This window comes from Crotalus tigris, unplaced genomic scaffold (genome assembly GCF_016545835.1).
Source record: "Crotalus tigris isolate CLP2741 ecotype Arizona unplaced genomic scaffold, ASM1654583v1 scf7180000020351.1464749751:1500972, whole genome shotgun sequence".
NCBI lineage: Eukaryota > Metazoa > Chordata > Lepidosauria > Squamata > Viperidae > Crotalus > Crotalus tigris.
In genome coordinates, this window is record NW_024097980.1 from 432,895 (window position 1) to 460,035 (window position 27,141).

General features: G+C 41.9%; 1 protein-coding gene across 5 annotated transcripts; it reads right to left on the reverse strand.

The window, feature by feature from the left end:
• Positions 1 to 13: 13 nt before the first annotated feature.
• On the reverse strand, positions 14 to 26,149 carry ST3GAL5 (ST3 beta-galactoside alpha-2,3-sialyltransferase 5). Of its 5 annotated transcripts, none has more exons than XM_039366731.1 (7): positions 25,935 to 26,149; positions 15,473 to 15,591; positions 7,487 to 7,601; positions 5,958 to 6,301; positions 4,792 to 4,978; positions 2,820 to 2,972; positions 14 to 554 (listed from the first exon to the last, which is right to left on the reverse strand). In XM_039366731.1, exons 2-7 carry the CDS (start codon positions 15,580 to 15,582, stop codon positions 291 to 293), a joined length of 1,173 nt encoding a protein of 390 aa, XP_039222665.1. In that variant the 5' UTR covers positions 15,583 to 15,591; positions 25,935 to 26,149; the 3' UTR covers positions 14 to 290. The 5 variants fall into 5 exon arrangements, with proteins under 5 accessions (XP_039222665.1, XP_039222668.1, XP_039222667.1 ...); XM_039366734.1 differs by having other exon boundaries at positions 15,473 to 15,594; XM_039366733.1 differs by lacking the exon at positions 25,935 to 26,149 and adding an exon at positions 15,834 to 16,269.
• Positions 26,150 to 27,141: the final 992 nt, after the last annotated feature.

Below are 27,141 nucleotides of genomic sequence, written 5' to 3' on the forward strand. Positions count from 1 at the left end.
CTGTTGCCCGCTCTCAAGAAAGCATATATATTACCCAAAACAAAAACATCCAAAAATGCTGTGCGTTAACAATGACCTATACAACTCCGGTTGAAGCACAGTTCAAAGAGCAATGACCCATCTTTGCCAAATGTCTGCCAAATATTACATAAACAGTAAACTCCAAAAAGCAATTGTCCTCTTCACGCAGCAGCTGCCTTGGTTGGTCTGCCCGGAACGTGGACGCGGCTTTTTGTCAACCGAGGGAAGCTGGCAGGAATGTGCAAGCGTCCCATCTCTGCTTCCGCCCCTTAGCCCGCTTTCTCGCAGAACTGGCAGTAGATCCCTCCGCTGAGGTCACTGACAGCTCCTTCTCTGACCAGCTTTTGCAGAAATTGCCTCTCGTGGGTCACGTTGTGCATGGTCTGCCTGTTCATGTCCAGCATGCAAATGCTGTCATAATAATGCACAGGCGCCTCGGGTTGACTCAAGTCATATCCAAACCCAGCTAAGCTGACTTGGTCACACAAGTGCGTAGCTAGAAGCACCGCAACTACTCCAATTGTAGGTACGTTCTACAGGGGAGCAAAGAAAGATATTTATTGCTTTTGCAAGAACGCGGTGTTCTTGCGATACATTTGTTAAACCAGATGAATTAAGTGTGGGTGGAGATTCTCCGTCATCTGGGTGGTGGCTGTCCCAAAGGCAGTTTTCCGAAAGGCCACTGGAATTTCTTGGTTTTTTTTTTTCCTTGAAGACGTTTCGCTTCTCGTCCAAGACGCTTCTTCAGTTCTGACTGAACGGTGGAGAACGGAAGGATTTATGTTCCTAAACAGTCATCGGATCGTTGGCGCTCCCTCTGGGAGTTGTGGATTCCATTCTCCACCATTCAGTCAGAACTGAAGTAGCTTCTTGGATGAGAAGTGAGACCTCTTCAAGGAAAAAAACAGGCCTTTGGAAAAAGCGCCTTTGGGATAAATTAATTAAGATATAATTCATTGTAAGCAGTTTCTTAAAAAAAAAAAAGGCTGGAATTTTTGTTTAAAAGTAAAACGGAAGTGAGGATTCAGGCTGGACCTCTATGGAAAAGCTTTCCCATGCACACAGTTAATGCTATTTCTCCTGAAATTTGGGCTGGACTAGAAGACCTCCATGGTCCCTTCCTACCCTATTATTCCATGTTCTATGAAAAGAGTATTCTACCATTAAATGGCAAAAAAGGAGGCAAAGAGAGATTTGTGGGGAGGAACTAGCAAAAGTTGGAAATGCAATCTGAATGGGATACCCATCCGAGTGCATTTTTCCCCAAAATAACAATACTCAGCATATAAGAGCCGAGGTGGCGCAGCAGTTAGGGTGCAGTACTGCAGGCCACTTTAGCTGACTGTGTTCAGCAGGTCAGCGGTTCAAATCTCACCGGGTCAAGGTTGACTCAGCCTTCCATCCTTCCGGGGTAGGTGAAATGAGGACCCAGATTGTTGGGGGCAATGTAAATATATATATACATTGCTTACTGGTGTACACCGCTTAGAGAGTGCTTGCACTTAAAGCGGTATATAAGTCTCATAAATAAATAAATAAATATTTTTTAAAATGATAGTAATAGTAGTAAAGTTGGAAGGGACCTTGGAGGTCATCTAGTCCAACCCCCCGCTCAGGCAGGAAACCCTACACCATTTCAGACAAATGGCTGTCCAGTCTCTTCTTAAAAACTTCCAGTGTTGGAGCATTTACTGCTTCTGGAGGCAAGCTGTTCCACTGATTAATTGTTCTCACTGTCAGGAAGTTTCTCCTTAGTTCTAGGTTGCTTATCTCCTTGATGAGTTTCCACCCGTTGCTTCTTGTCCTGCCTTCAGGTGCTTTGGAAAATAGCTTAATTCCCTCTTCTTTATGGCAGCCCCTGAGATATTGGAATACTGCTATCATGTCCCCCCTTGTCCTTCTCTTCGTTAAACTAGACATACCCAATTCTCGCAACCGTTCCTCTAGTCCAACCCCCTGCTCAGGCAGGAAACCCTGCACCATTTCAGACAAATGACTGTCCAGTCTCTTCTTAAAAACTTCCAGTGTTGGAGCATTCACAGCTTCTGGTGGCAGGTGGTTCCACTGGCTAATTGTTCTAACTGTCAGGAAGTTTCTCCTTAGTTCTAAGTTGCTTCTCTCCTTGATTAGTTTCCATCCGTTGCTTCTTGTCCTGCCTTCAGGCGCTTTGGAGACTAGCTTGACTCCCTCTTCTTTGTGGCAATTCCTGAGACATTGGAACACTGCTATCATGTCCCTCCTCATCCTTCTTTTCACTAGACTTGACATACCCAATTCGAGCAACCGTTCCTTCTATGTTTTAGCCTCCAGTCCCCTAATCATCTTTGTTGCTCTTCTCTGCACTCTTTCTAGAGTCTCAGCATCTTTTTTACATCGTGGTGACCAAACCTGGATGCCATATTCCAAGCGTGGCCTTACCAAGGCCTTGTCAAATGGTATTAACACTTCACCTGATCTTGATTCTATCCCTCTGTTAATGCAGCCTAGCACTGTGTTGGCCTTTTTGGCAGCCGCAGCACATGACTGGCTCATATTTAAATGATTGTCCACTAGGACTCTGAGATCCCTCTCACAGTTAGTAGTGTTAAGCAAGGTACCCCCTATACTATACCTGTACATTTGATTTTTCTTGCCTTTTCACCATTGAATTTCATTTTGTCAGATAGTGCTGTTGTGTATGGTTGTAAGTCAAGGACTGCCTATATTTTACACTTAAGTGAATGAATGTCACCAACGAGGGCCAGACAAAAGCAGAGAGAAATATAACACATTTTCTTCTTTCGCAAAGAGTTCGCTACCTGATCCCAATTCCAGAGTCGAGGTTCAGGGTATTGCAGAATATCCAAAGCGATCTCCTTAATGATGGACGGATTCAAAATCCGAAACTTCTTCGGCGCCAAAGGTATTTTTATAGCCACGTTTTTCCAAAAGAAGAGGTGCATCCAGAGGGGCTGAGCAACAACAACAACAGCACCACACAAAAACATACAAATTACAACAAGGTTTCAAAACCGCCCTAATGTGAAGCAATTACTCCAATGAAGTATTTAATTGGGCGGGGGGAATAATAATAGTCTCGCTTAGTGACCACTGCTGGCAGTTAATCACTAAACCAACACAATTGAGAATCAAAAGACCCCAGGACTGTGCTGGAGTTACGCTGGCACTTCCCATTAAGCGAGTCACGCAAGCTGCTAAGCAAGACATCGTGTGGCCACACCTGAGGCAATTTCAGCGCTGCAATTTCAACTCTTGGTTTCTCAGAGTTGGCTGTGAAGTGTGTAACGGCGATCGTGTGACCGTCAGAAGCTGCATCGGTCATAAATGGAGGACTGGTTACTTTTACTGAAAAGTTACTTTTCAGCGCCACCATAATTTGGAATAGTCACTAAGCTGGGGAGTCATTAAGTGAGGTTTACGTGTAATCCCTCCTTTCCCAGGGGTTACTAGGTCTTCCAAAATGTAAGGCCACGGCGAAAATTTCAAAATGGCTGAACTTGGTATCTCCAGCCAGAGATGGGAAGAAAGCCTAACTATCTAACTAATCTAACCTAACAAATGAACTAACCTAACAAACCTAATTAACTAACCTAAATTGACTAACCTAACTAAACTAAACTAACTGAACCAATGAACTAACCTAACTAAGCTAATTAACTATTGAACTAACCTAATTAACTATAACTAATCTAACTAAACCAAGTAATGAACTAACCTAATTAAACTAAACTAACTAAACCAATTAATAAATTAACCTAACTAACTAAACTAATTAACTAATCTAACTAAACTAACCAAACTAATGAATTAACCTAACTAAATTGAACTAAACTAACTGAACCAACTAATTAACTAACCTAAATAACTAACCTAATTAACTAATGAACTAATCTAATTAACTAACCTAACTACACCAATTAATGAACTAACCTAACTAAACTAATGAACTAACCTAACTAACCAAACTAATGAACTAACCTAACTAAATTGACTAACCTAACTGAACTAACCTAACTGAATCAACTAATTAACTCACCTAAATAACTAACCTATTTAACCAATGAACTAACCTAATTAACTAACCTAACTAAACCAATTATTGAGCTAACCTAACTAAAGTAATGAACTAACCTAACTAATGAACTAACCTAACTAAACAAACTAACTAAACTAACTGACCTAACTAACTTAAACTAAACTTACTAACTAACAGGAGCACGCGAGACAAATTAAAATGAGATGCTAGTTTAAGGCATCTTCCCATTTACACCCAATCCATAGAGGAGGCAATGAATTAAGGAACTTGTCGGGCATTTTTAAACAAGAGAAAAAAAAATAATGCAAAAATTGGGATTGTGTGCCTATGGACACATATGTAACCTTAAGGAGAAGTACAAATATTTTTCTAAAACATCTATATTCAATAGGAACTCAATACATCTCCTATGGTTCGATTTTGTTTCGATTGGATTGAGTTTTAGTCTATTTCTAATTTTTCACTGCATACTACTTAAGAGTGGCTTAAAGGGTGCCAATACATTTAATGCTCATAGCAATTTACTTAATTTTCACATCAACAAAACTTACACAGTAATAATACATTAGGCATATTACTTCCACTAAAGCCAAAATCTTTAGGCAATGCTAGCAGTGGGCCAGCTAAAAAAAAAAATAAATTCAAAATGGAAACTGGCTATAGTAAACACACAAACAAGACAATTCTGGTATCTCTTATTACACACAAATGCAATATTTAACATCCTTACTTACTAATGTTTCATTTTTCACCACTGCTTTTATCCATGCAAAATCAACAGTTTTAAATAATACTGCCACAAACAAGCTATTTGGAAAATATTCATCTTGAGATAAAGGGGCTCCTTCGGGATACGTCATTCTTATTGTTGTTTTGTTACCGACATCATTTGTGTACCCCTGAACGGGTGCATCATTTAACCTGCAAAACAAAATGTATCAAGGAACTGAACATACAACTTTAATACATGAATCATACCAAAAAAATGCATGGATAACAGAATAACATAGTTGGAGAGTCCTTGGAGGTCATCTAGTCCAACCCCCTGCTCAGGCAGGAAACCCTACAACATTTCAGACAAATGGCTATCCAGTTTCTCTTTAAAAACCTCCAGTGTTGGAGCACCCACAACTTCTGGTGGCAAGTTAATTGTTCTCCCTGTCAGGAAGTTTCTCCTTAGTTCCAGGTTGCTTCTCTGCTTGATCAGTATGTCAGGAGCTGCCCCAAAGAAGAGGGAGTCAAGCTTTCTCCAAAGCACCTGAAGGCAGGACAAGAAGCAACGGATGGAAACTCATCAGGGAGAGAAGCAACCTAGAACTAAGGAGAAACTTCCTGACAGTAAGAACAATTAACCAGTGGAACAACCTGCCTCCAGAAGCTGTGAATGCGCCAACACTGGAAATTTTTAAGAAGAGACTGGACAGCCATTTGTCCGAAATGGTATAGGGTTTCCTGCCTGAGCGGGGGGTTGGACTAGATGACCTCCAAGGTCCCTTCCAACTTTATTATTATTAGTAGTAGTAGTAGTAGTAGCAGCATTATTATTATTACTACTACTACCTCCAAGGTCCCTTCCAACTTTATTATTATTATTATTATTACTACTACTACTACCACCACCTCCAAGGTCCCTTCCAAGTTTTATTATTATTATTATTATTATTATTATTATTATACTATCTCCAAGGTCCCTTCCAACTTTATTATTATTGTTGTTATTATTATTATTAATTATTACTACTACTACTACTACTACTACTACTACAACTACTACTACTACTACTACTACCTCCAAGGTCCCTTCCAGCTCTCCTCTTCTGTTAATAGACACCCTTTCGACGGAGGCTAATTTGTGACCTTAGACAAAAACACACACACACACACACATCCCAAGCCCTACCTTATCACGACATCAAAGTGGTTCAGGGAGGATCCCAGCTTCAATCCTTGTAGTACGCTGCTGCTCCCCACAACTACACAACGTTTACACCGCTTAGACTGCAGGTCTGCTGGTAAACCGTCTTCGGGTAGAAGCTGGACTAAGTTTCGAAGCTTCTCCCCAAAATTCCGGAACCCAAACGGAGGCGGGTATTTGAAGAGATCGGGTTGATATTCGGTATCTTTCGTTACAAAGGGAAGCAGACCCAAGTTGTAGCGGTCCAGATACAACTGGCTCAACTTGTTCCTTGCGAAAGATGGACGACACTCGGCTTGTGAAATCTCCTCTGCGTATTTTTGAGCTCTCTAGAACAGCAACATGGGCCAACCAGTTAGGAAACGGTCTTTGTGATAAGAATGTGCAGTCAACGCAACCTGGTCATGTGGCATGCAATTTTTTTTTATCTGTTCTGCTCTGATGTCCAATCTTTAACGCAATTAACGTTGTCTTCTCCACCACCCCCAGCTCCCCCCCCCCCAAAAAAAACCATCCGTAAAAATAAAATAAAAAATGGTATTCTCCAGAATTACTTGAATGGTCCATGACCTCAAGAATTGTCCCTTGATTGCCAACACTTTTCTTTAAAAAAAAAAAAAAAAGGCAACATTTGATAAAGCAGTTCCGCTCATTGCAATCTGGCGAGGGCAGATGATGAAATTTGAGGATATTTCAAAAGACACTGAATAAGAGTTATTTATCAGAAATTAGTTAAACAAGAATAACAGAAAAATAATGTGAAATTCTATTTCTTTTTGCCTGGCTTTTTATGCAACAAGAATCCCTGTTGTTCTGCAGCAAAAGGGACCGAAAAGAAGAAAGGGAGGAGGAGGAGAGGAGGGGGGAGGAGGAAGAAGAGGAGGAGGAAAAGGAGATAAGAAGAGGAGGAAGAGGAAGAGGAGGAGGAGGGGAGGAGGAGGAGGTGAAGAAGGAGAAGAGAGAGAGGAGGGGGACGAGGAAGAGGAGGAGGAGAAGAGGAAGAGGAGGAGGAGGAGAAGGAGGAAGAGAAGGAGGAGGAGGGGGAGGAGGAAGAGGAGGAAGGAGGAGGACAACTGTGGGGTCCCTGGTGCTCTCTGAACTTGTTTTTTTCCTTGCAGATGTCTCATGACCCAACTAGGTAACATCATCAGGAGTAGAAGGGAATGGGAATTGCAGGGAAGAGGAGGAGGTGGAGAAGAAGAAGGGGAAGGAGAAGAGGGGGAGGAGGGGGAAGGAGGAGGAGAGAAGAAGGAGGAGAAGAGGGGAGGAGGAAGAGGAGGTGGAGGCAAGAAGAGGAGGAGGAGAAGAAGAAAAGAAGGAGGAGAAGGAGGAGGAAGAGGAGAAGAAGAAGAGGAGGAGAAGAAGGAGAAGAAGAAGGAGAAGAAGAAGGAGAAGAAGAAGAAGAAGAAGAAGAAGAAGAAGAAGAAGAAGAAAAAACAGTACTATAACCTCTCCGTGACCCCTTCCTACCGCACCGCTTATTACTGTGGCGCCATTTTCTGCCCGGGACTGACCTTGGCGTGATCAGGGTCGACCTTAGGAGCCCTTCGTGTCTGGCAGGTTTTGGCCTCGTAGTTTGTCTTGATCAGGTAAAGAAAGCAAAGTCCAGTCACAACGATCACGATGCGTCTGAAAAGGGCAGAGAGGACTGATCCCGTTGCTACAATCGAGGTGCCAGAGCACGCAACCCACGCTCCCTACTCAGTCCTCCGCTCAGCCCAGCCCACTCCGTGGGGTGCAGTTAAACCGCGCAGAGGGCACCATCAATGGGGGAGTAAATTGTGAACCCAACTTTTAAAAGGTAAACCAGAACCCGTCGGAGACCGGATGCTCCGGAAGTCCATAAGATCCACTCAAGAGGTGGGTCGTTCCTCCGGAACAGAGTCCCATCCGCGCGGTCTGCCTCTGGACTCCCCCACTTGCCCTCGTATCGCCTAGTGGGCGGAGGCCTTCAGCGTGTCATTTCCCGAATGACCTCGATTAAAACTCATCGGCCATCCAAACGGGACCCCAAATTTTCTGCTGCTAAGCGGGACAGCTGTTAAGCAAGTTTTGCCCCATGTTACGACATTTCTTCCCATCCTTGTTAAGCGGATCACTGCAGCACGGAAATCATAAAAAAAATGAAACGTGGTTGGTGGGCTTTGGTTTCAGAGTACGAGCCCCTAAATGCATGACACACACACACACCCCGGGTTGGTAGAAATTAGCCAGAAGGATAAAGCAAGAAAAATTTGTTGCCCACATTCCTGGCACAGTCTACTCGTGAGTAAGTCAGTATTGCCTGGAAATCTGACATGCTGACTTGATTCCAAGTGAAAGTACCCAGAAACGTAAAGCTAGTGCACCATATGCCTTAAATCTGGAAAATCAATTGCGCAGACTGACTACAAGCAGCGGCATGACAAAGTAGCAACAATGGTGCATTGGAAGATCTGCAAAAAATATCATTTGCCTGTAAGCAAAAACTGGTGGGATCATAAAATAGAGAAAGTCATAGAAAATGATAAAATTAAACTGCTCTGGGACTTCAGAATTCAAACAGACAAGCACCTGCAACATAACACCCCAGACTTAACAATTGTCGATAAGAAAGACAAAAAAGTCTGGATAGTGGACGTGGCAGTGCCTGGAGACAGCAGAATAGATGAGAAAGAACTGGAGAAGATAACAAAATACAAAGACCTACAAATAGAAATAGAAAGACTGTGGCAAAAGCAAGCAAGGGTAGTACCAATAGTAATAGGCTCCTTGGGTGCAATCCCAAAACAACTGGAGCACCACTTGAACACCATTGGCATTGACAAATTCGCTATTAGTCAATTGCAAAAGGCGGCCTTATTAGGAACTGCTTCCATCCTGCGACGATACCTGTAATACCATCAAACATCCACATCTGCCTATCCCAGGTCCTGGGTAAGGACTCGATAGGTAGACAAAATGCCAAATCCAGTCTGAACATCTGGCTGACTGTGCGATGATCCATAATAATAATAATAATAATAATAATAATAATAATAACCCCCAGTGAGGCACTACCTTGACGTGGTTGTGGGGCTTGTGTACTCTGAGGAAGATGAGAGCTATGCCAGAGGTTCAACCATACTGGACAGGTCTCATCAGAGGAGTCAGACAAAGAGTGTCTCTCCCATAAAAAATATGGTGAGACGTAAATTTCAGAATGCCATACCGGCTCGGACGTCGCCCGGGTTAACAAGGTCCGCACTAGATATTGGAGTTCCTGGATATCTGGTGAAAAATGGGTTACAGGACTCAGGACTGTTGGCTGAGCAACCAGGGCCAGCAGCTGCAGAACTACTGGAAGAAAAGGTGTTTACCCGTCGCAGATACACAGTGATGGAAAACAAAGAAATAATGATCTGTTACTACAGATCAAGTCCAACAAGACGAGGATATCTAAAACGAATGCACGAATTCTGGAAAGAACAACATCCAGAATCAGAAATAACAGAACAGAGACTAGCAGATCAACGCCGATTTATAACACGAAATAAAGTATTTACAGAAACAGAATTGGACGAACTGCAAAGGTTTACCCAGGGCAAAGAAATCAAAGCCTTACAAGAAGTAATTCAGAATGTAGAGGCAAACCAGGGGGAGTTGGCAGTGAAAGAATCCAGTAGAGATATACAACTGTTCTCATTTGGAAACCAGGCACCTCTTCCTCAGGAAGAACAAAACCCTCTAACTAAAGAAATAAAAGAATTGAAACAAAGAATAATTGAGCATCTAGAACAGCACAAAAACAACAGAATAAGGCTGCCTGCATTGAAGCTTGTTCCAAAGAAACAGCTAGCACAAGCATTAAAAGATGCAAATACTGCAATAGCAAGTATAAGCACCAATTCACTGCAAGAAACAAACCAACTAATGTACAGCACAGCTGCAGTTATAACAGAATACCTGGGATGTAAAATCAACAAAAAAGAAAAACAAACAAACAGTGCACCACAAAAATGGAAGGTTAGACTAGAAAATAAGATCAGCAAGTTAAGATCACATGCAAGCAAGCTAGAACAGATGAAAGAAAAGAAGCTGAAGAACAAGAAGACCAAAGAATACCTAATCAAGAAATACCACTTAGAAACAAGGAAGATCAAGGAAGCACTGGAAATAATAAAGCAACAAATAACAGCTATAGCCAGGAAAATCAGTAGATATGAAGCTCGAATTGCAAACTATAGGCAGAACCTCCAATTTCAATCCAATCAGAAACGTTTCTACCAATCCATCAATGGAGAAACTGCAAGGAATCAGTCAGTACCTGACAAGGAAGAAACAGTGCAGTTCTGGAAGCAGATATGGGATAACCCAAAGAAATACAACAAGGATGCGGCTTGGTTAAAAGAGGTGGATGCAAATAAAACAGAAGTTGAAATGAAAGAACTAGTAATAACAACAAAAATGGTAGAAAAAAGAGCAAAGAAAATCAAAAATTGGTCAGCACCAGGTGAAGATGAACTGCATGGGTTTTGGTTGAAACATCTAACTGTTATACACCCACTCATTGCCAAGCAATTCAACAATATACTACAAGGAGGAGAAATTGAAAAGTGGCTAACAACTGGGAAAACCTACCTAATAATGAAAAATCCAGCAAAAGGGGCAACACCAGGTAACTACAGGCCAATTACCTGCTTGCCAACAACATTCAAATTATTAACTGGTGTGGTAGCTGATGCAGTACAACAGCATCTAGTTGAAAACAATCTCTTTCCACCTGAGCAGAAAGGAAACCACCCCAATAGCAGAGGAACAAAAGATCAACTCCTAATAGACAAAATGATCTTGGAAAACTGCAAGAGAAGGAAGACCAACCTGAATGTGGCATGGATTGACTACAAAAAGGCATTTGACTCTCTGCCACATGATTGGATAATCAAGTGCCTAGAAATAACAGGAGTAAGTAGAAACATCAGAAAATTTGTGCAAAAATCGATGGCACAATGGAAGACACAGTTGCAGATCAATGGTGAAAAGCTGGGAGAGGTTAATATCAAGAGAGGAATATTTCAAGGAGATTCATTATCACCATTACTATTTGTTATTGCACTGTTTCCTCTGTCAACAATACTGAATAACTCAGGACATGGCTATCAAACATCAAAAACATCTGCCAGACTATCCCACCTCCTTTATATGGATGATCTGAAGCTGTATGGAAAAACATCATCTGAAATAGAATCGCTGCTCAACACTGTCCGTATATATAGCCAAGATATTGTAATGGAGTTTGGCTTGGACAAATGTGCCACACTTACTATCAAACAAGGAAAAATATGAAAACTGAAGGAATCAAGATGCCCCACGAAAATAACATTAAGAGTCTGGATGAGGAAGAGTACTACAAATACTTGGGTATCCTTCAAGCTGACAACATCAAGCACACTGAAGTCAAGAAAAAGATTAGAGGTGAATACATCAAGAGAGTGAAGAAGATCTTAAAATCCAAACTCAATGGAGGAAATACCATAAAGGCAATCAACACCTGGGCAATCCCAGTCATTAGGTACACAGCTGGAATAGTGGACTGGACTCAAGCAGAACTAAAAGCAATGGATAGGCAGACCAGAAAAATAATGACAATGAATCATGCCCTTCATCCACGCAGTGACATTGATAGACTTTATCTACCAAGGCAAATAGGTGGGCGTGGAATGCTACAAGTACATCAGATGGTTGAAGAAGAAAAAATGACTTTGGAAGAATATCTGAAGAACAATGATGAAGATGCACTGAAATTAGTATATCAGGAAGGCTTACTAACTACTGGAGAGACCAAACTGGCCTACAAGAAAGACCAAATGAAGAACAGAATAGAGGCATGGGAAGACAAAGCACTACATGGCCAATACATGAAAAAAATAGCTGGGAAAGCAGATAATAATAAAACCTGGCAATGGCTAAGAGCAGGAAAATTGAAGAAAGAGACCGAGGGACTAATTCTGGCTGCACAAGACCAAGCCTTAAGGACAAATGCATACAAAGTCAAAATTGAGAAGACAGCAACAGACAGTAAGTGCCGCCTATGCAAAGAAGCTGAAGAAACAGTGGACCACTTGGTAAGCTGTTGCAAGAAGATTGCACAGACTGATTACAAGCAGTGGCATGACAAAGTAGCAACAATGGTGCATTGGAAGATCTGCAAAAAATATCATTTGCCTGTAAGCAAAAACTGGTGGGATCATAAAATAGAGAAAGTCATAGAAAATGATAAAATTAAACTGCTCTGGGACTTCAGAATTCAAACAGACAAGCACCTGCAACATAACACCCCAGACTTAACAATTGTCGATAAGAAAGACAAAAAAGTCTGGATAGTGGACGTGGCAGTGCCTGGAGATAGCAGAATAGAAGAGAAAGAACTGGAGAAGATAACAAAATACAAAGACCTACAAATAGAAATAGAAAGACTGTGGCAAAAGCAAGCAAGGGTAGTACCAATAGTCATAGGCTCCTTGGGCGCAATCCCAAAACAACTGGAGCACCACTTGAACACCATTGGCATTGACAAATTTGCTATTAGTCAATTGCAAAAGGCGGCCTTATTAGGAACTGCTTCCATCCTGCGACGATACCTGTAATACCATCAAACATCCACATCTGCCTATCCCAGGTCCTGGGTAAGGACTCGATAGGTAGACAAAATGCCAAATCCAGTCTGAATATCTGGCTGACTGTGCGATGAATGATAATAATAATAATGTTGGAAGCGACTTTGGAGGTCATCTAGTCCAACCCCCTTCTCAGGCAGCATAAGGTACAATTAAGAGAGCCAGTTTGGTCTAGTAGTTAAGGTGCTGGCCTAGGAACAAAGAGGTGGTGAGTTCTAGTCCTGCTCAGGCAGGAAACCCTATACCATTTCGGACAAATGGCTATCCAGTCTCTTCTTAAAAACTTCCAGTGTTGGAGCATTCACCGCTTCTGGAGGCAGGTTGTTCCACTGGTTAATTGTTCTCAATGTCAGGAAGTTTCTCCTTAGTTCTAGGTTGCTTCTCTCCTTGATGAGTTTCCATCCGTTGCTTCTTGCTCTGCCTTCAGGTGCTTTGGAGAAGAGCTTGACTCCCTCTTCTTTGGGGCAGCCCCTGAGATACTGGAAGATTGCTTTCCTGTCCCCCCCCCTCGTCCTTCTCTTCATTAAACTAAACATACCCAGTTCCAGCAGCCTTTCCTTATATGGTTCAGGCCTTTTCAATAGATCAAAGATGGGCTGAATCACCACCGTTCAAAACATCCACCACCTTTACTTCATCAAAGATCTTTTCTAAGACTATCCTCATTGCATCAGATACATGGGGAGTGATCAATACTGTCAACTTCCTTGTCGTTCTGTAATTCCGTAGCGATGATCCAAGAACAAGTGCTCCTTTTACAAAATGGAATCATTTTGTGGCTAGTGTCACAAAAGACTGGTCTGCCATGGTGCCGCTCTCAAGTCTTACAGCCCACTTCACCAACACCCCCTTCCAGATGCTCCTACGACAGATAAAACTACAACAGACTTAAACCACAAGGAGATTAAACATAACTTTGATACTACAAGTGAATATACTTCTAACTTAAATCTACAATCAAAAAACATCCAGAGAATGATGGTAAAGAATGAACAAACAATCCAGACAACAGAATGTGAACTAGAAAAAAAATGATTCAACTGGTGAAGTTACAAATGAAGGGAATTATAACTTAATACAAACAAGAAAATACTTACAAGACGTGGATACAACAATAAATATGGAAAAGATACCTTATGCATTCGAACGTTAAAATAAACCTGAGAAGAAAGAAGACTTTTAACAAAATGGACACTGCTAGGAGAATCACTGTTTGGGAGACAAAAAGCATACATCCTATCTACTATGTATTCTCTACTCCTAACAATAACTACAAAAATACAAGAACTGGACAAGTTGAAAATATTAATTTGGAAAACAATTCGGCAAAGGAAGAAGATTAGAGACGGGCTGAAGAGACTGGATTCGCCCTACCAGATGGAATATTATATGAGTAAACACTTGTTTGAATACAGCTAAATAAACAAATAACTTTGGCCATAAAGGGATTTTAGAATAGGTGGGATAAGAGATATAAGAATATAATATTTTTGGATAAGATACAAAATGTAAAAATATTAGGATGTTGTAAGTGAAGGAAAAGTTTGAATTTTAAAGACAAATTAAGTTTGAAAAGATCTAGGATTAAGGAATGATTGAAATATTGAGGGGAAATTAGGCTGAATAAGAATTCTGAAAAAAAGAATATATAGTGATTTAACTAATTTTTACAAACAGAAGTGAAATATAAATTGACTAGAAAGACGTTATGGATAGATGTTCTGCTAGATAAATAGTATAGTATTTCTATAATATATGAAAGATGGAAATACTGGGATGATATATTTAAATGGAAAATTTGGATATTTAGATGTTAAATACTGGGAAAAATATGATTGGCAAGAATTGTTTGAATATTATGGAGAAATTGAGCTTAAACAAGATTGATGAAAATAAGATACATGGTGAATCAATAAGATGACTCTTACGAAAATAACATAAGCTGATAAGAAAAAAATGCTATACGTGGACGCTACTATTGTTGGTATAATTATAGAAGAAAATGTTTTTATTTAAGCATTTAAATATGGAAAATATCAAATATTAGAAATTATTTTTGTTGAATGTTGTAAAAGGAGAATACTACGGGGTGAAGAGAAGATCAAGGAAATATATTATAAATTGATATATTAATTATGGAAATATAAAAATTAATTATTATTGTTTATTAACTATTACTAATTGTATATTCTTTTCTAAAAAAAATTGTGAACCAAGACAACACGCTGTACGCCAGATACTAAGGCTGTTATTGTAAAAAACCAACAAAGATGATTAGGGGACTGGAGGCTAAAACAAATAAGGAACGGTTGCTGGAATTGGGTATATCTAGTTTAACGAAGAGAAGGACAAGGGGGGACAGGATAGCAGCGTTCCAGTATCTCAGGGGCTGCCCCAAAGAAGAGGGAGTCAAGCTATTCTCCAAGGCACCTGAAGGCAGGACGAGAAGCAATGGATGGAAACTGATCAAGGAGAGAACTAAGGAGAAATTTCCTGACATTGAGAACAATTAACCAATGGAACAAGCTGCCTCCAGAAGCGGTGAATGCACCAACCCTGGAAGTTTTTAAGAAGAGACTGGACAGCCATTTGTCTGAAATGGTGTAGGGTTCCTGCCTGAGCAGGGGGTTGGACTCGATGACCTCCAAGGTCCCTTCCAACTGTATTATTATTATAACTTTTACCAAAAAAAAGAAAGAATTTGATTTTTTTAAGTCACTGTCTGCTACAATTCAACAATGAAGTAAAAGGAGTGATATTCTGCTCCTTTCAATGTTTTGGCTCAGTTTTATAAAGAAATGCTTTTAAAAGCAAATCCTCAAAAGATAAATAGTGATTTTCAACCTCCTGGACAGAGACACTTACTTGAAACCACCTTTTAGATTCCAGGTTGGTCTTTTCATCTTCATGGGTAACAAAGGTAGAACATGGTCCCAAAAACCAGCAGCTCCCTTCTGGGCGAAAGGCCTTTTCATCCCTCAGCGCTGCTTGCAAAGAAAAATAGTTAAAATGATTTATATTTAGCATCTCCAAACGAATCCCAGGGCCAGACAGTAAATAACGATGCAAGACAAAGGCATTATGGTTAGTTCCCAACTTACAACAGTTCATTAATTGCCTGTTCAAAGTTACAATGGCACTGGAAAAAAAAAAGGGACGACTTTTGCAGCCTCTCCACGGTTATGTGATCAAAATTAAGACCGCTTTGCAACTGGCATGTACTTACCCCAGGTCACGTGATCCCCTTTTGCAAACTTCTGACAAGTGAAAGTAATGGGGGAAGACAGGTTTATATCAGCAAAAGCAACAATGTGGGAAAGAACAAAACAGGCACAACGTGGAACAAAAAAAGAAGGAGTTCTAGATTTATATAAATCAGCTTCCTACAGCAGCCAAGAAACTGATTCATCAGGAAACATAAAACAGTTAATTTCCTTTTTCTGACGTCTGCCCCTCTCCTTTAGCACACATAAAACCCAAATTTCCTTCTAGAGCAGATTTAAGAGAAATGAGCAGTTTAAGAGCCAGCACATGCTGTCTTGTGTGACCCCTTACTTTGGCCCTTGAATATGATAAAAGCATTCTGACCAATAATGAAAGACATTTAACAGAGGACAGTTCCGCTTATACAATCATTTTATTCCTCATTTTAAGAGATACAATGTGCAAAGCAAGGGGTTGGACTAGAAGACTTCCAAAGCCCCCTTCAAACTTTGTTATTCAGCTTCCACAGAAAAATAATGTGAAATTCAATTTCTTTTTGCCTGTTGTTCTGCAGCAAAAAAGGAGATTGTGAATGGAAGAAACATATTATTAACTTGCTGAGAAACCGCAAGCAGCCAAAGGCATTTTTGCATTCAGATGCAAATACAGAAGTGCTATTCATGCATTTTTTTTAAATCTGAAAAGCATTATTATGCCGAAATGAGCACCTGTCTGCGTGTTTCAAGTTGTGTCAGCATCTTCAGAACACAGCAGCACAGATGCAATTTGGGTTAAACTCTACCAGACCAGCGATGTTTAAAAATAGCTGGCTAAAATCTTCTCATACACGTTCAAATTCATGCCCGGGATTTAAGCCATTTATTTTTGAACTGGTATATTTTTGTCTATTTTTAATCCCACTGTAAGCCAGCTCAGGGTCGCCTCGAACCGTGAGATGGGCAGCAAATAAATTCAACAACAACAACAATAATGATAATAATAATAATAATAATAATAATAATAATAATAATAATAATAAATAATAATAATAATAATGCTACAAGTACATCAGATGGTTGAAGAAGAAGAAATGGCTTTGGAAGAATATCTGAAGAACAATGATGAAGATGCACTGAAATTAGTATATCAGGAAAGCTTACTAACTACTGGAGAGACCAAACTGGCCTACAAGAAAGACCAAATGAAGAACAGAATAGAGGCATGGGAAGACAAAGCACTACATGGCCAATACATGAAAAAAATAGCTGGAAAAGCAGCTAATAATAAAACCTGGCAATGGCTAAGAGCAGGAAAATTGAAGAAAGAGACCCAGGGACTAATTCTGGCTGCACAAGACCAAGCCTTAAGGACAAATGCATACAAAGTCAAAATTGAGAAGACAGCAACAGACAGTAAGTGCCGCCTATGCAAAGAAGCTGAAGAAACAGTGGACCACTTGGTAAGCTGTTGCAAGAAGATTGCACAGACTGATTACAAGCATCGGCATGACAAAGTAGCAACAATGGTGCATTGGAAGATCTGCAAAAAATATCATTTGCCTGTAAGCAAAAACTGGTGGGATCATAAAATAGAGAAAGTCATAGAAAATGATAAAATTAACTGCTCTGGGACTTCAGAATTCAAACAGACAAGCACCTGCAACATAACACCCCAGACTTAACAATTGTCGATAAGAAAGACAAAAAAGTCTGGATAGTGGACGTGGCAGTGCCTGGAGATAGCAGAATAGAAGAGAAAGAACTGGAGAAGATAACAAAATACAAAGACCTACAAATAGAAATAGAAAGACTGTGGCAAAAGCAAGCAAGGGTAGTACCAATAGTAATAGGCTCCTTTGGTGCAATCCCAAAACAACTGGAGCACCACTTGAACACCATTGGCATTGACAAATTTGCTATTAGTCAATTGCAAAAGGCGGCCTTATTAGGAACGGCTTCCATCCTGCGACGATACCTGTAATACCATCAAACATCTACATCTGCCTATCCCAGGTCCTGGGTAAGGACTCGATAGGTAGACAAAATGCCAAATCCAGTCTGAACATCTGGCTGACTGTGCGATGATCGATAATAATAATAAATGCATAAGAGGAACTGCCAAGAAATATCCTTTGCCTGCAAGCAAGAATCGGTGGGACCGTAAAATAAAGAAAATCATAGAAAATGAGGAAGCGAAATTGCTCTGGGAGTTTAGAATCAAACAGACAAGAACCTGCTACATAACACACCAGACTTAACAAGTGTCAATAAGAAAGACAAAAAAAGTCTGAATAGTGGAGCTGGCAGTACCCAGAGACAGCAGAATAGAACAGGAAAAAAAATCCGGAAAAAGATAACAAAATGCAAAGACCTACAAATAGTTAGTTCTCAACTTACAACAGGTTGCTTAGTTATAACAGCATGAAAAAAATGACCCATTGCCATTTTTCACACTTACGACCGTTGCAGGGTCCCCTGTGATCATAGGATCAAAATTCAGACGCTTGGTAACTGACTCACATTTACGACGGTCGCAGCGTCCTGGTGCGGGGTGTCATGTGATCCCCTTTTGCGACCTTCTGACAAACAAAGTCAGTGGGGGAAGCTGGATTTGCTTAATGACCGTGTTCCTATTTAAAGACTGCAATGATTCGCTCAACCAATGTGGCAAGAAAGTGAAATGGTGCAAAACTCACTTCACCAATGTCTCACTTAGCAGCATAAATGCTCAATCGCGTCGTAAGTTGAGGACTACCTATAGAAATGTGCCCCCCCCCCAAAAAAAACAAGGTAGCATTAATAGTGATAGGAGCCCGAGGTGCAATCCCCAAACATCTGGAGCACCGCTGGAACACCTTCGGCATTGACAAATTCCCCATCCGTCAATTGCAAAAGGCGGCTTTATTCAGAATAACTTACATCCGGCAATAATATTTGTAACACCATCAAACATCTGCCTGTCCCAGGTCCTTGGTAAGGACTCGATAGGTGGACAAAAATGTGAAATCCAGTCTAAACATCTGGCTGTCTGTGGGACGAATCACAATCACACTGCTAACGTGTAACCCATCTGCCTCTTTTAAAGTCCTAGCACTTTTTGTGAGCATCGGAAACCCTTCAACTAAGGACGGATGCTTGACATTTATATATTCCCACTGGTCACCGGTAGTTTTTTTTTTCTGTAAGATTTCATTTTTATTACACTCCGCTCTGATTATGAAGGATAAATCTCCTATTCTCTGAAGGCCTATGGAGATTCTCAAGTCCCCCAGGTCCTGGTTGTCCCAAAGATGCTTTTTCAGGAGGCCACTGGACTTTCTTGTTTTTCTTTGAAGAGGCTAACAAAAGAAGCTTCTTTCAACGTGTAAAAAACAAGCAAAAAGTGAAGGAAATGATTATTCCATTAGTGGGTGGAAGTGGCAAGAAGGTGGCAAGCAACAGGGAGAAAGCAGAACTATTTAACTCGTTTTTTGCATCTGTCTTTACAGAACAGGAAAAAACAGACCAACCTATCAAAAATAGTGCCATAAAAAACAGAATAGAAACACAAGTTAAGATAGGCAAGAAAATGGTAAGTGAGCACCTGTCCAGCCTAGACGAGTTCAAATCGCCAGGACCAGATGGATTACACCCCAAGGTTCTCAAGGAACTGGCAGATGTGATCTCAGAACCATTGAACTATATTTTTCAAAGATCCTGGAGCACAGGGGAACTACCAGAGGACTGGAAAAGAGCTGATGTAATTCCCATCTACAAAAAAGGAAAAAAATGGACCCAGGAAATTACAGACCTATCAGCCTGACCTCAATACCTGGGAAGATTCTGGAAAAGATAATCAAACAATGAATCAGCGAACACCTAGAGGCAAACAAAGTCATTACTAAAAGCCAACATGGGTTTGTCAAAAATAGATCATGCCAGACAAATCTTTTTTAAAAAAATATATTTTATTAGATTTTATATGGGTAGGGAAAAGGTAGGGTCGGGGCTGGTACAGGGAAATCGGGATAAAGGGGACAGGGTGTGGATAGCTACAGTAAATACGTGATTCAGCGAACAAACTGTCGTCCAGGTCTTCATATTGAGTATTATTGTTCATATAATACTAGACATTTATAAGAATGAATCGGTCTAGTTACAACCGAATTTTGGTAAAGCAGTAATATTCCTTTAAATAATTAACATAGTTGATAGCATAGCAACTATTTCCAATCATCAAGCTTAATACTTAATATAATAAAGCTCTAAAATCTCTTCTTATTCTAACATGTTTCAACCCACTGATAAAATTTTCCCCAGGTTTTATAGAAGATCGAATCCTCTTTCTCCTTCATCTCTAACGTTAATCTGTCCATTTCTGCACAATCTAGGATTTTCAAAATTATAATCTGGTCTGATGGTAGGTTTTCATTTTTCCAAAATTGGGAAAATACTATTCTTGCAGCTGTCAATACATGTAATATTAAATAATCATTTTCTTTGCCATAGTTAGGTCTTAATATACCTAACAGGAACAGTTCTGGTTTAAATTCTGTCTGGATTTTCATCATCTTTTTTAACCATCTATGAATCTTAGACCAATATTATTTTGCAATAGAACATGTCCACCAGGCATGATCATAAGTACCCGGTTTTTGCTTACATTTCCAACATGCATCCGATAAATTTTTAAACATTTTCGCTAAGCGAACTGGTGTCATATGCCATCTATAAAACATTTTATATAAGTTTTCTTTGTATGTCTGTCTTCTGGAGTGTTGGCCATTCCTGCCAGCTTGGTGTCATCTGCAAATTTGATGAGTTCCCCATCTATCCCAATGAAATTCAATGGTGAAAAAAGCAAGGTTCTACATTTAGGCAAGAAAAACCAAATGCACAGGTATAGTATAGGGGGTACTTTGCTCAATAGTAGCAACTGTGAGAGGGATCTCGGAGTCCTAGTGGACAATCACCTAAATATAAGCCAGCCATGTGCTGCAGCTGCCAAAAAGGCCAACAGAGTGCTAGGCTGCATTAACAGAGGGATAGAATCAAGATCACGTGAAGCATTAATACCACTTTACAAGGCCTTGGTAAGGCCACGCTTGGAATACGGCATCCAGTTTTGGTCACCACGATGTAAAAAAGATGTTGAAACTCTAGAAAGAGTATAGAGAAGAGCAACAAAGATGATTAGGGGACTGGAAGCTAAAGCATATAAGGAACGGCTGCAGGAATAGGGTATGTCTAGTTTAATGAAGAGAAGGGCAAGGGGGGACATGATAGCAGTGTTCCAGTATCTCAGGGGCTGTCCCAAAGAAGAATTGGGAGTCAAGCTATTCTCCAAAGCCCCTGAAGGCAGGACAAGAAGCAACGGATGGAAACTAACCAAGGAGAGAAGCAACCTAGAACTAAGGAGAAACTTCCTGACAGTGAGAACAATTAACCAGTGGAACAACCTGCCTCCAGAAGCGGTGAATGCTCCAACACTGGAGGTTTTTAAGAAGAGACTGGACAGTCATTTGTCCAAAATGGTATAAGGTTTCCTGCCTGAGCAGGGGGTTGGACTAGAAGACCTCCAAGGTCCCTTCCAACTTTTATTATTATTATTTTTTATTATTATTGTTTCGCTCCTCACCACAGAAGCTTCTTCAGCTCTGATTGGATGATGGGGAATGGAAGGATTTATATTCCTTGCAGACAGCCGATCATCGGATGGAAATGTAGCCATCTTTTTCCCTTTTGCTTTTAGAGTTAGATGGTGTTGGGAGGGGGGGATGTGAATGAGGGTCCAGCTAGACATAACAACACTAAACCTAGCCTGGGAATCAAGGTTATTGAGCCCAGAGCTGATAAAGAATTGGGGGCTGGAGAGGAAGCCTGTGACCTTCAAAATAATTGGGGAATGTGATTTATGACTGTTAATTGGAGGAAGGAATTGTGCTTTGATACTAGGTGCCCAGGGGAGGGGAATTCAGTTTTTGGCTTCAATTATACAGTGCCGATATTATGTTACTCGAATAAAAGATTTAAGGTGAACACGCCTTGGAGTTCTTTGGAAGAGTGTAATCTGTTGGAACCATGACAGCCTTCTTTTAGACTTAGATCAGAGAGTCTTCAAGGTTTATCTGTGTCCTCAGGGTTAACTGGGTAGTGCAAATGGGTGTGGATCCTTGTCCGAACTGCTTAAAGGACAGTGTTGTAGCCTGGGCGGTCTGCAAGGAGTATCCATCCTTCCCTTCCCCACCATCCCTTCACAACCGAAGAAGCTTCTTGGGTGTGAAGTGAAACTTCTTCAAAGAAAAACAAAGAAAGTCCAGTTGCCTCCGGAAAAAGCAATTTTGGGACTCCTGTTCTCTACTACAAGGACAAAAGCTAAATAAATAAATAAGTAAGTAAGTAAGTAAATAAAGAGTAAAACCAGGATAACGCTGTCAAACATGACCAGCAGTGAAGACCCACCTTGGTGACCGTCCCAGGCTGGATCCTGCAAGACCAACTATTTCACAGGAAAAGGGAAGGGCAACCTCAGCGTAACAATATTGCCAAGCATGTTTTTTTGCATCAAGAGGAAACAGAATAGGGGCGCAGGAGACGCATCGCCTGAAGTTTGCAATCCCAGCTACCGATCTGCTACGCCTCGGGGGAGGTCAATATCCTCCCCCATCTTCTGACCGTCAGCTGTCCTATCGGTCACTGTTCCTGGACAGCCAGCAAAATGATCTCCTCTTTCCTTGAGGAAGCAGAATTACGTTTTTCCAGCACGGAAAGCTGTTTTACTTGATGCAGTTTGGCTCCAGCAAGGAATACAGCTAGTCCCTGACTTACGACAGCCCGCTCAGTGACCGTTCGAAGTTACAATGGCACCGAGAAAAAAATGACTCATGATCGTTTTTCACACTTATGACCTTTGTAGCATCCCCGCGGTCACGGGATCAAAAATTGGACGCTTGGCCACTTACAACTGTTTGCAGCGTCCTGGAGTCACGTAATCCCCTTTTGCGACCAAAGTCAAAGGGGAATCCACTTAACCACCTTGTTACTCACTTTATAACTGCAGTTATTGACCTAACTGTGGCAAGGGCAGTCGTAAAATGGGGCAAAGCTCATTTAACAAACGTCTCGCTTAACGATAGAAATGTTAGTCTCAGTTGAGGTTGTAAGCTGAGGTCTACTTGTATTCATTTTGGCCCACACATGATTTATGCCACATTAAATGGAAAGTGGGCGTGTAGTTAAGTTTTCGGCCTAGGTCTAAGAAAAGTCACTCTTAGCTGGAGGAAATGGATGGTTACATACATACATACATACTACAGTACATCTGACAGCCATTTGTCCTGAATGGCATAGTGCAGGGCTTTTCAATCAGTGGGAAGGGTACCACCTGTGGTACATGGGCACCTGGCAGGTGGTACAAGACCATCCTAGAAAAGTGGTAGCAGGGGAGGGGAATGAGCTGAACCAGTGGCAGCACCGCACAAGCCTGAGCGAGAGACGGCTGGAGTTGCAGGGCTGTCAGGGCTCAGCGGAAGCGCCAGGATCAATGCCGCTTTCCAGCTGATTGGTGTTTTTGGGGGGCTGTCAGGGCTCAGTGGAAGCGCCAGGATCAGTGCTAGGCTCCAGCTGGAGCTCGGCACTGATCCTGGTGCATCTGCTGAGCCCAGAAGAAGAAGCACCAATCAACTGGAAAGCAGCACTGATCCTGGCGCTTCTGCTGAGCCCAGAAGAAGCACCAATCAGCTGGAGTGTTGCAGCATCTCCAGGGTCTTGTGATTTACATTCAGATGCTTGGCAACTGATTCATATTTATGACGGTCACAGTGTCCCAGGGTCATGTGAAGTGACCAAAACCTGCTGCAATCACCCAGCAGACGGGGGGAATAAAAACCGAACACCCCCCACCCCACCCCCGCTGCCAATCCTCAACAGAAATGCTCACAACAATGAAAACCTCAGACAGGAGGAAGAGCACCGCCAGGCGGGCAGACAGGTGTCTTGCTCGGCTGTGGCTTGGGGGGCACTTTTTTCAGGGCCACTGTAACTTCAAACAGTCACTAAGCGAACTGTTGTAAGTCGAGGACTACCTGTACTTTATCACTTTTTTCCTTTTTTTGGGGGGGGGGATCAAGTTTTTGACACCTTGCTAGGCGACTGGTGATACTCGGATGTTGCCATATCTTAAAAGTGGTACAATGGGTGAAAAGGTTGAAAAGCCCTGGCGTAGGGCATCCTACTTGAGCGAGGGTTGGACTAGAAGACCTCCAAGGTCCCTTCCAGCTCTTGTTATTCTATTAGTTGAACTCTCTATCCATTCAACATCACAAGGATTAATGCCCAGATGTGAATAAAAATTAGTGGCAGGAGAGGTGCTAATATATATTGGGCTCCTGGAGAAAAGCTGCTATATAAATGGAACTAATAATGATTCATATCTAAGTGACACACCCCTGCTAGTTTTATAACAACAACAAGAGAGTTGGAAGGGACCTTGGAGGTCATCTAGTCCAACCCCTCTGCTCGGGCATTGTTTTCTACGCTTAGGCCCTTTTCTTCGTAATGTTTGCTTTTTATCAAATTTGCAATTCAGCGATGGCCACCTATTTTAAAGTAGCCAAAAACCGCCCAGAACATATTTTTTAAAAAACCGTTTTTAACAATACTTATTCCCCCCCAAATTAATCTAAAATCTAATTTACAACGTTAGAATGAAGTTCGTAAAAGACAGTGGAATTGTAGACTTTTGAAAAACCCAGCGCCCGTGCAATACACAATCACACATTTTGACTGAACCCATTACAAAATAATACAGTGACACACAATATACCATAATAGAACGACACACACAAAGTGGCAGAGAACCTGGCAGATCCCCAAGAATTTCAAATCAATTGTTGCGCAATACTGTGCAGGGTGCGGTGGAAGAGCAAATATCAGTATTCTGATATTTTTTTTTTCTTGTTGGTATAATACAATATGTTCCATATTTCCCCGCCACCTTGGTTCAAAAGCCAGACTTCCTAAAAATGAGTTTCCCAGACACGCACAGGTAAACCCAACCACGCCAACTGGCAAGTGCTGCCTTGTTAATAAACATAATTATTAAGCCCAAGGATTCCTGTGAAAAAAGGGCAGAGGAAAACATTGTGTCCAGCTTAACACTGTTGCAATTGTAACTTCCACTTTTCCAAGGCCACAAAAAAAAAAAAAAAAAAAAAAAAAAGCCACAACCCATCCATATATTAAGTCAAAATGTTTCCACTTTTCCCCAGCTTCTGCCCGAGAACCTAATTTTGCAATTCATTTTAATTTTTCTGGATGATCAGGAAGGTGTTAGGGCAGGGGTCTTCCCACTTGGCCCTTTTAGGACTTGTGGACTTCCACTCCCAGAATTCCTCAGCCAGGCACACCTGCCTGGCTGAGGAATTCTGGGAGTAGAAGTCCACAAGTCCTAAAAGAGCCAAGTTCGAAGACCCCTTTACCCAAAGGAGCTAGGAACATTACAACCAATTGTAAATTTTCTCCTGGGGTGGAAAAAAACTGTCTCCCTGATCGCCCAGAAATCCACGCTTAGCCGCCCCCCCGCCCCCTCCCCAGACTTCAGAGGACAAAGCCCTTAAGGAATAATAAACCACAGCCATCAATCCGCCCCCACCCCTCCTAAGGACTACAAAGCCTGCCTTCCCCAGCCAACGCATCAACGGAGTCCCGACCTTCTTCCAAAGCAGTGAAAAGAGATCCCAAGGAATCGGGCAGGGGCGCAAATCGACCCCCCACCCCATTCCACACACACACACACAAAAAAAAAACAAAGAAGCCCACCCACCACCACCCCCTCCCCAAAAAAGACGTGCAAGACGTTTTGCAATGCTTTAGACAAGGCGCAGGCTGGATTTTTTGGCACGGTGCAAACTCAGAAGACCGTTGCAACCGGGCTGGGGGGTGGGGGGGTGCAACCGGGCTGGGGGGTGGGGGAGAGGGACCCCCCTTCTCTTTTGCAAAAATTTCCCCCTCCCCAGAATTTCTCTCCCTCCCCCACCCCCAATTTTGCAAAACTGATCACGAGCCCCGATGCAAAGCCGCCGCCCCCCCCCAAGGGGGGGCAACCTGCCCCGCTGCGCCCCTCGCCCCCCCCAAAAAAACGCTACCTCCAATCCCGAGGACGCCCCAGCATCTGCAAGCGCAGCGCACGAGGAACGGCCGGGATGCGCGCGAGATGCTTCCCACGCCACGGGGATAGCGGCTGAGCGCCGCCGGAGCTTTGACGGGCGTGCGGCTCGGCCAATGGTCAGCGGCCGGCCGCGACAGAGGGGGCCGGACCGTCTGGATCAGAGACTTAGAAAGGGGAAGAAAAGCCCTCCGTTTCTTCCTCGGAAAGACAAAAAAGAGAGGCGCTTTTTTATTTTTTTGGATTAAAGCACCGGCTGCAATGCTCAAGGTGGACGCTGGGCGGCAGCGGAGAGACCTAGAGCCGGCCTGGGTCTTTAGCGCCCCCTGGTGGCGCTCGGGATTTTTTGCACTCCTAAATTAAGATAAGATGAGATAAGATAATCCTTAATGATATTTTTATACTGTGGGCACAACGGCACACATCAAAAATGAAGTTTAGTGGCCCGCTCTCAAAGTGAAACACATACATGACGCACACCTAAACATACTATCAACAACATATGTATAGATAAGACAAGGCAAGACAAGATAAGCTTTATTGTCGTTTTTTTTACTGTGGGCACAACGGCACACATCAAAAATGAAATTTAGTGGCCAGCTCTCAAAGTGAAACACATACATGACGCACACCTAAACTAAGGTTTTTGGACCTTTCTTGGCACAGTTGTTAAGTGAATCGCTGCAGTGGTTAAATTAGTAACCCAGTTGTTAAGAGAATCTGGCTTCTCCCATGGATTTTGCTAGTCAGGTTGCAAAAAAGGGGATCATGTGACACCAGGACACTATGACAGTCATACAGGTGAGTCGGTGGTCAAGCATCCGAATATAAATCACCAGACCCCAGAGATGCTGCAAGTGTGAAAAGCGGTCGTGAGTCACTTTTTTCAACGCCGTTGTAACTTCGAACGGTCACTAAATGAACTGTGGTAAGTCAGGGACCCCTTATACCAGGGGGGGGGGTCTTTAAACTTGGCCCTTGGATGACTTGTGGACTTCAACTCCCAGAATTCCTCAGCCAGCGTGCCTGGCTGAGGAATTCTGGGAGTTGAAGTCCATAAGTCATCCAAGGGCCAAGTTTAAAGACCCCTGCCTTATACTATATTAACATTTCAAAGGGGAGTTGTTCTCTTTTAATTCTAATCTTTGGCTTCCTCTCGTGTTCCATCTTACCACTTTTTTCCCCAA

What these genes read in the sequence shown, in the direction of transcription:
- ST3GAL5 (XM_039366731.1), bottom strand. Translation starts at nt 15,582, where the DNA reads ATGAAAAGGCCTTTCGCCCAGAAGGGAGCTGCTGGTTTTTGGGACCAT. An exon ending in AATCTAAAAGGTGGTTTCAA is followed by an intron (nt 7,602 to 15,472) that starts GTAAGTGTCTCT and finishes TGCCCTTTTCAG; the next exon opens with ACGCATCGTGATCGTTGTGA. An exon ending in TCGACCCTGATCACGCCAAG is followed by an intron (nt 6,302 to 7,486) that starts GTCAGTCCCGGG and finishes TTGCTGTTCTAG; the next exon opens with AGAGCTCAAAAATACGCAGA.